General features: G+C 43.0%; 1 protein-coding gene across 4 annotated transcripts; it reads left to right on the forward strand.

Moving 5' to 3' along the window:
• The first annotated feature begins 2,604 nt into the window (after positions 1-2,604).
• Positions 2,605-10,962, forward strand: man2a2 (mannosidase, alpha, class 2A, member 2). Of its 4 annotated transcripts, none has more exons than XM_056417389.1 (11): positions 2,605-2,702; positions 3,850-3,924; positions 4,080-4,755; positions 5,149-5,406; positions 5,564-5,708; positions 6,817-6,988; positions 8,093-8,220; positions 8,569-8,742; positions 9,212-9,398; positions 10,228-10,405; positions 10,707-10,962. In XM_056417389.1, the coding sequence occupies exons 3-11, from the start codon at positions 4,624-4,626 to the stop codon at positions 10,911-10,913; spliced, it is 1,581 nt and encodes a 526-aa protein (XP_056273364.1). In that variant the 5' UTR covers positions 2,605-2,702; positions 3,850-3,924; positions 4,080-4,623; the 3' UTR covers positions 10,914-10,962. The 4 variants fall into 4 exon arrangements, with proteins under 4 accessions (XP_056273364.1, XP_056273362.1, XP_056273363.1 ...); XM_056417388.1 differs by having other exon boundaries at positions 2,630-2,760; XM_056417387.1 differs by having other exon boundaries at positions 3,850-4,755.
• Positions 10,963-13,389: the final 2,427 nt, after the last annotated feature.

A 13,389-nucleotide genomic window follows, 5' to 3' on the forward strand; every position in this document is an offset into this window, starting at 1 on the left:
TCTCGCAACTCTTCCGGTTGTCCGGGGCACGTTGATGACGTTTCGCTAACAGCCCCGCCCCTTTGCGCACGTTCTATAACCATAAAAGGAAGAGGGAGCCGGCGCGAGTCTGTGTCTCCATCGCGTCTTTATTTGGTTGCATTTTCGTTCTGTGGCTTTCTTCAGTCCACACAGACACAGCGTCTTATAATAAAGGAAGAAAACTAGCAATTCAGGTTATTGATGCACAATCAACAGATCTAATAATAATAATAATAATAATAATAATAATAATAATACAATTATTCATTAACCATGAATAAAGATCCTATTCCTAATGTAAGAACATGGCCCAAGGACCAAGGTGAAAAGTAATGTATTGTTTAAAAGGCCAAAAATAACCACAGGATATAATGTACAATAGTACAGTACTACAAACATACAACTATGATACAACTAATCAACATACATTAATTATGAGTCACTTTTTTGAGTAAATGCAATGATGCTTGGCATGTGAGATTCAAAATGTACGGTACATTCACACAAGTTAAAACCACAAAAGGAAGTGTCCTGGTGTGGCATTTTCTGTATTAGTGACCTGCATGGGGACTCTCATTCACCAGGACAGCCAAGCATCATTGTTGTGCTTCCTCTGTTGCTGAGGAGACAGGGCGGCTCCCTTTGGGATTTGTGCTCAGGTATACCTGCGAAGAGTCTTGTGTTACCAGGGCAGCTTTGTGACTGTAGAAGAATATCCAGCAAGTTGGGATAGATTTCCCCAGGGTTGGGCTTGTTGTGAAACCTCATACATACCAGATCCACAGGGCATCCACAAGGCTCAGCGACAACACCCTGGACCCAAAGAGACGAGTCCCAGTCTCAAATCAAAATAACAAAATAAAAACACCCAGCTGTGTAAACATTGCACATTGCACATTGGTTCCTTTATCCCTGAGATTGTGCTCTCAGAACATGATTGTGTCAATACTAGTGTAGTTTATGGTATCAAACTTACATGTTGTGGAAATATCTCTCATCCATCTCAATCACACACCGAATAATACTTTTGTAGACCCAATGAAAAGTTATCAGTCTGTTGCAGTGGCGGGCCGTGCATTTTCTACCTAGGCCTTCAATGCCGTTTTACTACAGCTGCACAACCTAATGTAAGATATTAGTTCACCAGTGTTCCGGTGCGGGGCTTTTATTGTGAAGGAGCAGACGGAAAAAGATAAAGTTGCCGTGTTTCTTGTGTTATTAAGTAACGTAAAACCCTCAGTTACACTGATTCAGAGAATCGTATCGTACATGTATGTGTATATTTATATCGATGTATGTGTGTGTATTTATGTATGTACATGTGTATATATCAGAGATATGTATGTGTGTATATATGTAGACTGTTGTGATGAGAGCAAAACCAAAACAGTTCCATCTGTTCCCGCGTCCCCCACAAGTTGCTCATTAATTATTTAAGTATCAGCTCCTGTTTCCAAAGCACGTGAAGACTACCTGAACGATCTACCAAAAGAATCCACGAAGAGCTTCAGTACATTTTCAACACTGGGCTTCTCAGGCGTCATTCACCTGCACGCTGGTGTTCACTTCTCTGCAGCTGTCAGGCTGGTTTTGAGCTTTGATGATATTGTGACAGAATAGGCAGCCCCACTTAAGCTCCTCTTTATATAGGTGCCTGAGACAGGGAGGTAGCAACACCAGGGGTCAGTAGTCCCTCTCCAACCAAATTATAAAAGCTGCAGGATGACATAACTTTATTAAAGTCCACTCTACTCCCATTTTTTAAAGTGCTGTATAAAGAAGAAAAAGTTCATCAATGTTCAAACTAGCTATAAGGCTACTCTTCTAAGATTACTGGACATCTTCAGTTCACAGTCAAATAAGGGCACACATTATAATCCACAATTTCCCGAAATTACAGCATATAAAAATAAAATGCCACTGCACTAAATGCACAACTTCATGAAACATGAAAACATGAATGACCAAGAAAATTAACAGGATATATATTAGTTAGTTGTTAAGAAAGTATAGACAATTTTGCCTCAGAGGGCTTTACAATCTGACATATCTTTTGTACCAGGAGGACCCTCACATCAGAACAGGATCAACTCCCCCCAAAAACCTTAGGGCAACAGAGGAGGGTCCCTTTATCAGGATGAACAGTAGTACACAGATGTCATGGGAATGAACACCATAACAGAGTTACAACACATTCGATGCATATGACAGAAACAATGAGTAGAAGGTGTGATGAAAAATTACAACTAATAATAATAATAGCAGCAGTGGATGTTGTAGAATAATCATGATAATAAAAGCAGGTATCGGCAATATAACTGTTTGATGGGTACCAAACTCAGAAATTATTAAACATATAAGACATGTTGTGTCTTGTTTTTAGCCTACCACAAGAAAAAGCAGAGTAGTGCGCACCAGGTCATGTGTTTATAGCCTACGTCACTTATCCTTTGGAATTTGGGACTCTGGAGTATCAGGACAGACGGGCGTTTTTTCTACAATCTGTTGACGCTGTCGGCCAATCACTGACCGCCAATCACGTCGCTTCCCAGAAGCCCTAGCAGCAGCTCAATGGTGCTAGCTGCTAGGCTAACTGGTTCAGTTGGTAATCTGTCAGCCTGGAGCTGCGAGCTCGCGCACCGCTGGGCTCGACACTCTTCCGGACTCCTCTCGTTTGATGGGTAACGTTAGATCTCTTTTTCTTTTTGTCCACGAACAGACGGACTCCCAAGGTCGTACGTAAGTGTTAGCCGTGATTCAGAAAGGAAAGTGGTCATGCAGGAAATATTAGCCACGTATTGTCCGAATGTTATCGAGCGTTACTCGCTATCGTCCGTTACGTCGGACATAAATCTGCCGCCCAGGATACCGAAGAACAACTGTGACTGAGGTGCACTCGGGTGGATCAGCCCCGACGCGAAGGTGGTCGCGGCTCTCGAAGCTCGTCGAGCTGCTGTTGTATCTGACTAAAATAACACCTGGGGGCTAACGCTAGCTTGTTCAGCTGCATATTCATGGCATATGGTGACTGTTACGCGGTTATTAAAGTTGGGCACACGGCGTTAACGCGGCTAATAGGTTAACGAGCTAAATGCACGAACTGGCTTCCTCGTACCCGAGTTCACACAGGATAATGTCCTAATGCAGGAATTACGAGGCTCGTTAAGTTTGGAGCAACGCTGCTGGCTAGCTGCCCAGCGATAGCTGTCTAAAAGTCACCCAAGTTTAACTGTCACGGGGTCGCCCGTTGAGTCAATAACCCAAAGCACACTGTGACATTGCCATTTGGTAGTTTACACTGGGAGGGATTGTGCATATTAAGGAATGTCTCCCTTCATGCTAATGTCCGTCATGTGAGCAGCTCGGGATCTGTGGTGCATTCCCATATTGTCACTTCCATTTCGAGTTGTGTTATCTCTGGCAAGCATCTCTCAACGTGCAAATCCTTTCTTGTTGGATGTATTCATCACGTGGCACAGATGATCTGATAAATATTCGTCTTCCTGATGACAGTGAGGCCATTTTCCAGTCAGCCTGAGAGTGTAAGTGGCAGGTTATTATCCCCCTGTGGCACTGCTTAGATAGTCCCAGCCTGCAAAGTGAGCGGATTATGATTGTGTTGGATTTGCACACAGAAGGGATGCGAGAGCACCTATTAGTGCTGTGCCACTGTGGTCGTCTAGTCTCCTTGTTCACTTGTCAGATGTGTAGAAGAGTGTCTCTCCTACACAGTTTCCTATCACTTGGGCTTTTTGTGACAGTTCCTCTCTGGAGGCTGAATACATATTTTTTTGCATGCTCTATTAATCAGAACATTTTCCTAAACAGCTGAAGAAGACCCTCTGACGTGATTTCAACTTGGCAATTGTGATCGAGGACAGACACACAACCCATGCTGCCCCGGTAGATATGCTGTCACTATGCTACTGAGAGAAGAATGACATTTGTTTCATTTAAATTCCTGGAGCTGCCTCCAGCACTTGAGCTTTGATTATAAAAAAAGAAAAGAAAAAAGGCTGCTGCTCTGAGCCAAATTGTTCTACATTTCTCTGCCGCAGCCCAGAGGGCAAACTGTTATGGCACCGGTGGCCAACTGACCAAAAGGGGACTCTGGCTGTACTGGAGGATTAGACCGTACTTTGGAAGCGGGGACTGGACCCAGAAAGCCGGCCCACTGTGACACACATCATGTTACATGGACACTAGACTCCCTGTTTGAGCCTCCTCTGTGTGGAGTTTTTTTTCTTCTTCTTTTCCTGCAGTGTCATTGGCTTGGATGGTTGAGCACAAGGGCTACTTTCAAGAAGCCCACCGGTGGCTGTGGTTTTGCCAAAGCTGACAGACTGCTAGCCAGCTATTGCTGATTTAGTACTCTTGTCCACTGCTGTAGCGCCCTTCGTTGTGGTCTCCAGTATGGTGAGTGCAGGCTGGAGGCATCGCAGGAGTGAAACTCAACCATTAACACTGGCGTAGCCGGTTACCTCCCATATTTCTTTTTGCACTTTGAAGGATTGCATTCCAGGACTTTTTTTTCTCTCCTGGAAAGAAAAAAGGTCATTTTTTACATTTGAACTTTGGAAAGGAGACAATCCCCAGAGGAGGATGAAGTTGAGAAAACAGGTGACAGTGTGTGGAGGGGCCATTTTCTGTGTGGCTGTATTCTCACTGTATCTGATGTTGGATCGAGTCCAACATGACCATGCAAGAAGACAGAATGGCGGTAACTTTCCACGGGTAAGAATCATTTCTTTGATGGTGGTGCGTATTATGTGGAAAGCCCTTTCTGCAGTTATTGTTGTTGCACTTTTCTTCACATGTTTTGTACACCAAATGTTAAACACATCATAAATTAACATATATTATTTATATATATTCTTCTTCTAAATATTTACATTTTAATTAAAGGTGTGATATGTATTTTTATTTAAATAAAATATTCAAATTTACATAGACATGTCCAATCATTTCCCTTTCGTTGTGTAGATATTTTTAGGGCTGATATGATCTGATTCTGCTATTTGTTAAGTTGGTTGAATCTGAAAGTTTTCATTGCAGAATGTAGGTAGGGATAAGAGATGTGTTATGATGTAATACAGCTGTGATTTATGATTTTGTTCTTGGGTTTAGAGCCAAATCTCAGTTCTGCAAAACCGAATAGAGCAGTTGGAGCAGCTCCTGGAGGAAAACCACCAAATCATCAGCCACATAAAGGACTCTGTGATGGAACTCACAGACACAGGAGCTGTGTCTCCCAGCGGCCACCTGCCGTTTAGAAGTGCCAATGGTTCCTGGGTCCTACCCTTCGATGGCCGTCCCACTTTCCTCGCGGTCAAGCCCCAGGATTGCCAACCCGCTTTAGGCAGCCATGGTCAAGCAGACGTTCAGGTGAGTTTGTGGTATATAAACTAATTTCTCCCTGTAGATAAAATGCTAAGCAGCTAATTGGCCAAAACAGTATCACTGCTATATGTATAGATGTATTTCCATACTTATTTTTGGGGTGTGTCTAGTGATCAAATGATGACTTTGCGTGTCATTTTAGATGCTGGATGTGTACTCCATCCTCAAGTTTGACAACCCTGATGGTGGCGTCTGGAAACAGGGCTTTGAAATTACGTATGAACCTGATGAGTGGGACGGTGAACAGCTGCAAGTGTTTGTTGTCCCCCACTCGCACAATGATCCAGGTGAGTTTAGGAAATGACACCCACCGCAAAAGTTTATCGAAAGCTGGTAATGCCTCGACCAGTCTCAAGGTCTGAAGATGCAGACATGAGCATATCTGAACACTTTTTTTCAGGAAGTTAAAATTGCCTCATGAGGCCGTACCCGAGGCTAGTGATGGAATGCAGAAATCATTCAATGCTGGATTAATTTGTTCTTATTATAATAATAATTATTATTAGTATAATGGTGACATAATTGACAGCTTAGCCCCACGCACAATGGAATGAGGAAGATATTGGCAGTGGAAAACTCTATTTATAGGTGGGATTGGCTGAAATCTTATTTTAGACTGACATTTTCATTCCACTTGTTTAACTAGCCTTTCTTACTCACCTGACAGTTGTTGAAATGTTGACAGGCTGCAGAGACCGGCACATTCTGTTCATCAATAATGGGAACGGGTGTCATTTGGAGCTGCATTTGATTAAACTCTGGGGCAAAGTTTAGTTTAGTGTGATTGTATGCAGCATTCAGTGCCCAGGGTTAATGGATGGTTCGAGTGTGTTGCAGCTCACACTGCAGACAGGTCATTTGGTAATCCGCTCATTTCACTAAATGCAAAGGAGGGATTTTAAGGGTTTTAATCCAATGCAGGGAAGTAGCTCAAACCATGCTATGTTATAAAGACGGCAGTAAATAGTCTTGCCCCTCACAGCTGATTACGAGCACTAAATGCCCTTTCAGTGGCATTTCTAAGCGGCATAATGGCCGAATGATGTACAACTTGGATCTCTATGAAATATATTGGATTACAATATATGAGATGGATATTTGACAGGATATTTATAGACTGTGCTAGTCTACACTGTTGATCACCAAAAGTGCATAGAAAGTGCTTTTTATTCACTTCCTTTGAAACCACTCTGCTAAAAAGCCTTCTGAGGGGCAACTGCTCAACTTGAATTAAATATGAGTTTTATTTTTGATCTGTTGCAGCACTTTTTCCACAGAGTTGAGTCTCATACCTGCCCCCTTTCTTCTTGCCTATCTATCTGGCAGCGACATAACGGGCTGTCTGTTTGCCTGCTGGTGTTTAAATTGCACATATTTATCTTCTTGTCTTGTTAGGTTGGATCAAGACTTTTGACAAGTACTTCACAGACCAGACGCAACACATTTTGAACAACATGGTGGTGAAGCTGGCTGAGGATCCTCGCAGGAAGTTCATCTGGTCTGAGATTTCATTCCTCTCCAAGTGGTGGGAGACCGCAGACGTACACAAGCAGGAGGCTATGCGCAAGTGAGTCACAGCTTTAGAAAAGCACACAGTTTTGCCTTGAAATTACCCACCCAAGTCCTGACAATTGGTTGTGATTTCTCAATTCCTACTGGCCTTATGTGCAGTAACCGCTTGCAGAATGTGGTTGCTCTGAAAATAGCTTGTTATCTGGCTAATGTGACTCTCCCACCCGACTAGGGATGGGTATCGTTTGGGTTTTTTCCGATACCGGTGCTAAACCGGTACTTTTAAAACGATACCGGTGCCTGAACCGATACTCTTTTTTTTTTAAACGCACAATGAGGACATTAAAAACCTCTTCGGCCATATTCCCTGTAGAAGCCGTTATCATGGAGCACTGACAAACAACGGATATCAGACTGTTAACATACACAATATATGTTCTCCATTATATGATGTGATATGTATCGTCATGTGCAGACCTTATAGGGTTAATCCTGTCACTGTGTTGATGGGCAAAGAGAACAACCAATCAGAGGGACTGAAGATGACACGTGACAAATAAAGTGTTGCTTCTGACAGCGAGAGTTACACTGAAACAAAGTGACGCCCCACGGTCTTTATTCCTCAGTCATTATATTCCCGGTAACACCGGGTATACAGCCGGGATCGCTGTACATCAACACATCTGCTAGCAGACTGTCACGCTCGTAGCTTAAACATGGTTATAATGGCTAATTTATTATTTCTTGGGCTACTTTTATGAATGCAAAACTTGCAGTCAACGTTACGGTACTAATCTGAGTTAAGGCTGCTCGTCATCATCGGTCTCCCCGTGTTTAGGGGGACCGGTGATGGTCTCCCCGTCGCGCCCAGCCTGACGCTGGTGTGCTCGACACGGGTTCACGTAATCACACACGGCCATGCCTCCGCTGTCAACGTTAAATATGATAGGCTATCGTAACCTGCTGACAGGGCGGAGTCACCAGAGAAGTTCACAACAATAGTTTTTTTCAATTTCAATCGGCTCAGGCACCGGAAAGAAGCACCGAAATGTGCGTTGCGTTTCGGTCCGGGTAATACCGGTTGTATTGGAAACCCAACCCTACACCCGACGGGCCGGATTATCCTCGCCTTGCTTTCTTAATCCTCTCTGTTCAACAGACTGATCCTTGGAGGGCAGCTAGAGATTGTCACAGGAGGCTGGGTTATGACGGATGAAGCCAACGTTCACTACTTTGCCATGATAGACCAGCTCATTGAAGGACATCAGTGGATGGAGAGAAATCTCGGTACACAATCTAAAAATGATTCCCTGCTTGAACCTTTTAGAACATATTCAGACGAATGATGGTTAAATGTGTCCTTTCCTCGCTCAGTGAAATGTTTGACCTTTTTCGTCACCCCAATTCTTTTCAGCACATTTTAAAGTTAAAATGATGCCATGTGTCTCACGGTTTGATGGCCTAATCTTAAACTTGTCATCCCACATGCAGCAGGTGTAGCCTCTGAGTCAGTGGGTGATAACATACTCTGGGCTACTTTTAAGTGCTCCCTGAGGAGAATTACTTTCTAAAGGATGCATTCTTCCTTTATCTGAACATAAACCTGAGCTCCTTGCTTCTTGCTTACTCTCACAGGTATTACTCCACGCAGCGGGTGGGCGGTAGACCCTTTTGGTCACAGTGCTACCATGGCCTATCTGCTGAAGAGGGCCAACCTGACCAGCATGCTCATTCAGAGGGTCCACTACTCCATCAAAAAACACTTTGCCTCCACGCGCAGCTTGGAGTTTATGTGGAGGCAGGCCTGGGGTGAGTGGACCAGAGCCAGCGATGCTCATTGCAGGATGAGTCACGCCACTTGTAATGGCCTTGTAAAGTGAAGGACGTTTGGGAAGAACAACCAGTGGGCGAAAGCCTCAGAAGAGTTTTATTTCTCAATAAATTTGACATCTGCTAAAGATTTACTGTCTGATTGTTATTAGTGGAAAACTCCTCCCATATTACTCTGTTGGATATTATCAATATGAAGTACTCGGTTCTTTCTGCGGCTGTCATTAGCTTTTTGAACTTTGTCCAGAATAACTTTTGACAGTCCCCGGAGCACACTGTTTAATTGTGAACTTACATTGCCAGCAAGTTTATGAGCACGGTCACAAATATCGGCCTTACTCGGCAGAACGTGCCTTATTGGTGTATTTGACTCCGGCCTTTGAGGCTGCAGTCGACTATGGATGTCTCTCGAGCCAATGTTTTGACTTTGACTTCACTGCTTTGACAGACACGGGATCAAACTCGGATATCTTTTGCCACATGATGCCGTTCTACAGCTACGACGTGCCTCACACCTGCGGGCCTGACCCGAAGGTCTGCTGCCAGTTTGATTTCAAGAGGTTACCGGGTGGTCGGATAAACTGCCCCTGGAAAGTGCCGCCAAAACCTGTGGTGGATGCCAATGTCGCGGAGAGGTGAGGCATGCGCGGTGTTGAGTCTCTCACTTTGGGCAAGTTACAGGGTGGGAGTGATCGATCCAGACGGCGTCTCAGAACACATTTTAGGATGCCTGTTAGAGCTACACTATATTAGCAATTGATTATTGGCGTCCATTAGAGGTGATAAGTTAAGTAAAAAATGTATTTACAAGTTTTTTAAATATCAGTCATTAATTAAGCAAAAGCAGCAACTATTCTGTAGGCCTAGCCTACTCTGCTGACAGTTATATTTTCAGCTGTAAAACTGCTCTGTTTGTATCAAGAACTAGACTAAATCTAAGTTTAGGAAACAATGTACAAGTATTTGTTTTCTTATTTCGTTTGCTATGTGTGTGTGTATTGGTCTCCGAAGCATTAGTCGGGCTATGAGGTCTACATACTTAAATGTTCTTACTTGTGTCTGAAGTTTTGTAGTTTGGCTCCAGCTACGCACACACACACACACAGACACACACACACACACACACACACACACACACACACACACACACACACACACACACAAGCTCTGGATGTTCCTTGTATTGGCCCCTTGCAAACAAACTAAACTTGAACTTGCGCCAATGACAATAGCCGCAGAGGAAGGATGAACTGTGGGAGACCGACATGGACTGCAGATGGTTTTTGGAAAAAACTTTCCAGTCGACATATTTTCGTGGTTAATGGAAAATGCTCCCGGGGCTGATTTGATCCTCTTTCCAAGGACATATTGATTTCCTACAAAACTGGCGTAAACAAAGTAGGGCAATTTGGTTGCCAACCATTGTATCTACTGATTTTTTTTCTTCTTCGCTTTCTCAATCAGGGCAAACCTGCTCCTGGATCAGTACCGCAAGAAGTCCAAACTGTACCGCAGCAAAGTGCTTCTGGTCCCTCTGGGAGATGACTTCCGCTACGACAAGGCGCTGGAGTGGGATCAGCAGTTCATGAACTACCAGAAGCTCTTCGACTACATGAATTCTCACCCAGAGATGCACGTACAAGTGAGGACATTATTTGTTTACCATCACAAAAAATATATTTCTTTCATGTTTTTTTTCATTGTTTTTGTTCCTGAGCTCGTAGAAGTATCTTTCTGTCCGACCATTCTTGTGATAATGAATCATGTAATTGTATTTCAACTTGCTGACCGAACAAAGAGTCCGTCACAGCTCTATGTTTGGCTCAGAAGATGCCATGTAAGATGATAGGCTCATGTATTTTGATGAGTAACTTCTTTGTTTTTACCCTGTACAGCTGTTGTTTTGATGAACGTCTTTTTTTGATCAATGTGTCTTCCTCCAGGCTCAGTTTGGGACTCTCACAGAATACTTCAACGCTGTCTACAAAGCACGTGGAGTGGCCCAGGGTTCCAGACCTGCAGACTACCCAGTGATTAGTGGAGACTTCTTTGCCTACGCAGACCGCGAAGACCACTACTGGACTGGCTATTTCACCTCTCGGCCCTTTTACAAGAGCCTGGACCGTGTGATAGAGTCACATCTCAGGTGAGGCCAATTGAATCGCAAGTAATTCATACAACCTGCGGCCCATTTATAAGGCTTGACAATCGGCACTTTGTTTCTTTTATGCAGTACAAACAATACCGAGGTGTGGTTTACTCGGTTAAGGGGCGTGCATCGCCTGCCAGACCCTGTTTACACATCAAAGTCACAATCTAACTCAAAACACATGATTGCAACCTGGTATCACTCCCAAACTGATCTTTTTATATTTCACCAATATTGTTTTCCGACGCTGCTTACGTTTTTTAGGTATGAAGAAAAATGCAAACTCATCAGAAAAAAAGACCTTTATTATGAATTTATTTAAAAACTTTAATTTGATGTATGTCGGTTCATATGATCGCACACATTATTCATTGATTATGCCTTTTTTAATTCTCATTTTTCCCATTTCTCTCAAATGTGAACAGTCACAATTAAGCGAAACATCAACAACCTAAAATGCATATATTGACATACAAAAGTATTCTGGTGAGCATGTCGCCTGACTCCTAGAAATATATTTCTGAGCGGCTCAAATCAAGTTGCGAGGTTTGAACCATTCTTTCAGTTTAAAGTTTAAAAATGAAAGATGAATGCTACGACAGGGCTCCCTTTCTTTGAGGAAGGTAAATAATAGTAAAAAAACATACATAAAATACTTAGGTAATGTCCATTACAATATTTGTCATTTATGAGAGACTTTCTCACTGATTTCCTGATCATGTCCATGTAGGCCATGAGCCAAGTGGCTCAACTCGAGACTGATGCAGGCTAGAGACGATGATCATCACAGAGATAACAGTAAATAGGAAAAGGAAAGTTTATTGTTTATGTTACGTGAGGCAGTTTCTTAGGTTCTCTGGGTAAATTCTGTGGTTGATGTTATGGTGTTGCAGTGCTTGCTTTCTGACGTTTGTAAATCGGCTGATAAGCCTGGTCAAACTACAGTGCAAAATAAGCTAAAGTTTAGAAACATGTATCATTTACTCAATGTCAATTCATCATGGGTTCTAACTTCTACCTGTGCCACTGTACCAGGGCCCTGACGTAAACGACTTCGTATGTCAGCTTCGAAAGTCGTCAGCAGAGAGATTACATCACCTACGCTTAGCCCCACTGCGCTTTCCAGTCTTTCATCAGCCAGAGCCAAGCACATTCCAGTTTCAGTATCACATTAACGCTAAAGACACCAGAAGAAGTACAGTATCATTGTTTGAAATACAATAATAGAATCAGTTAAATGCAATATATAATGATTACAATAATAGAGCAGATAAACATTAGATGCTTATAAATACTTGTATCATGAGTTGATCCTTCAATCACACTTGTCGGTCATTCATATGTCATACATAGGATTGCAGATACTTGTGGAGAAATAACAAAGTCAAACAAGTTAAAAGTGTTCAATGCACAAGGTTATCATGTACATAACATGCAAGCTATTGCTCAGTTCAAATCTTTATCATCAATGGTATGAGCTCGTCGACAAGGTTTAGACTCAAAGCCATCGGATCAGGTTGACAGTCACTCTAGATATTCAATCTAGCTTAAAATCATACACAATAGCGCTTCAGCACTGCACATTTTATCGAAGTCAATTACACACATACACACTAGTTGGTTCAGCTTCCAGATCTCAGCAAACTCTTCATCTGAATTTTTCAGTAAAGCTTACAAACGCTCAGATAACTTTCACTTAATCTACATGCTCACAGTTAGCATCAAACTTACATTCCTACACTTCAGCTCTTCAACTTGAGATCTCGAGCTGCTTGTAGATCTGGTGCCAGGCTCCAGTAGCCCTTGATGACGAGTGCACCTTTGATCTCACTGAACCCATTACTATCGACATCAGTCTCCATTGATCTTTGACCGAGCTCCACGCTCATCTGGCCTGCATTGTCCGCAGCTCTCTGTAGATCAGTGGCTCACCTCATGAGTCTAGATGATTCCACTGTGGTCGCTCTATACACTGGATTGTGAGTTTCCGTCATATGACAAATGAGTATATATAAACTGAGTACAACTTAGGACCACTTCTTCATCCTGTATGATTCCTTGTTAGCAGTTCTAGTTATAGACAGAGCTCTTGAACAAGCTTGTGCAGTGTCGAGGTTCTTCGTCACAGTGGATTCCGTCTCAAACTTAAGTGAGCATGAATTACTTGATCAGAAGTTGAGCTAGGTTCATAGGATGACTCCTCTCTGCTCTTCATCAACTTGAAATGTCTTATCGTAGCGTTGCATCACTTGCGATAATGAGGAGTCATTAGTGCTGTCTTCTCGATCTGTCTCATCACCAGGTTACTTGTCGTCAGGACCGGCGACTGTTGCGGCATGGGTCTGCGCGCTCGAGCGCATCAAGACAATGTGCTGCCTGAGCCAGCTATTGTGATGTCGTTCAGATATGATGGCACGATTAGCTTTCTCTGCATGATGTCACATAATGCAATCAACACGGTCAGATCACCATTCTGC

Source organism: Pseudoliparis swirei, chromosome 6, assembly GCF_029220125.1.
Source record: "Pseudoliparis swirei isolate HS2019 ecotype Mariana Trench chromosome 6, NWPU_hadal_v1, whole genome shotgun sequence".
NCBI classification, from domain to species: Eukaryota; Metazoa; Chordata; class Actinopteri; order Perciformes; family Liparidae; genus Pseudoliparis; species Pseudoliparis swirei.

Excerpts from the sequence above, each read along its gene's own strand:
- man2a2 (XM_056417387.1), top strand. The coding sequence starts at position 4,624 with ATGAAGTTGAGAAAACAGGTGACAGTGTGTGGAGGGGCCATTTTCTGT. Across the intron at positions 5,407-5,563 it reads ATGGTCAAGCAGACGTTCAG|ATGCTGGATGTGTACTCCAT; the intron begins GTGAGTTTGTGG and ends GTGTCATTTTAG. Across the intron at positions 6,989-8,092 it reads AAGCAGGAGGCTATGCGCAA|ACTGATCCTTGGAGGGCAGC; the intron begins GTGAGTCACAGC and ends TCTGTTCAACAG.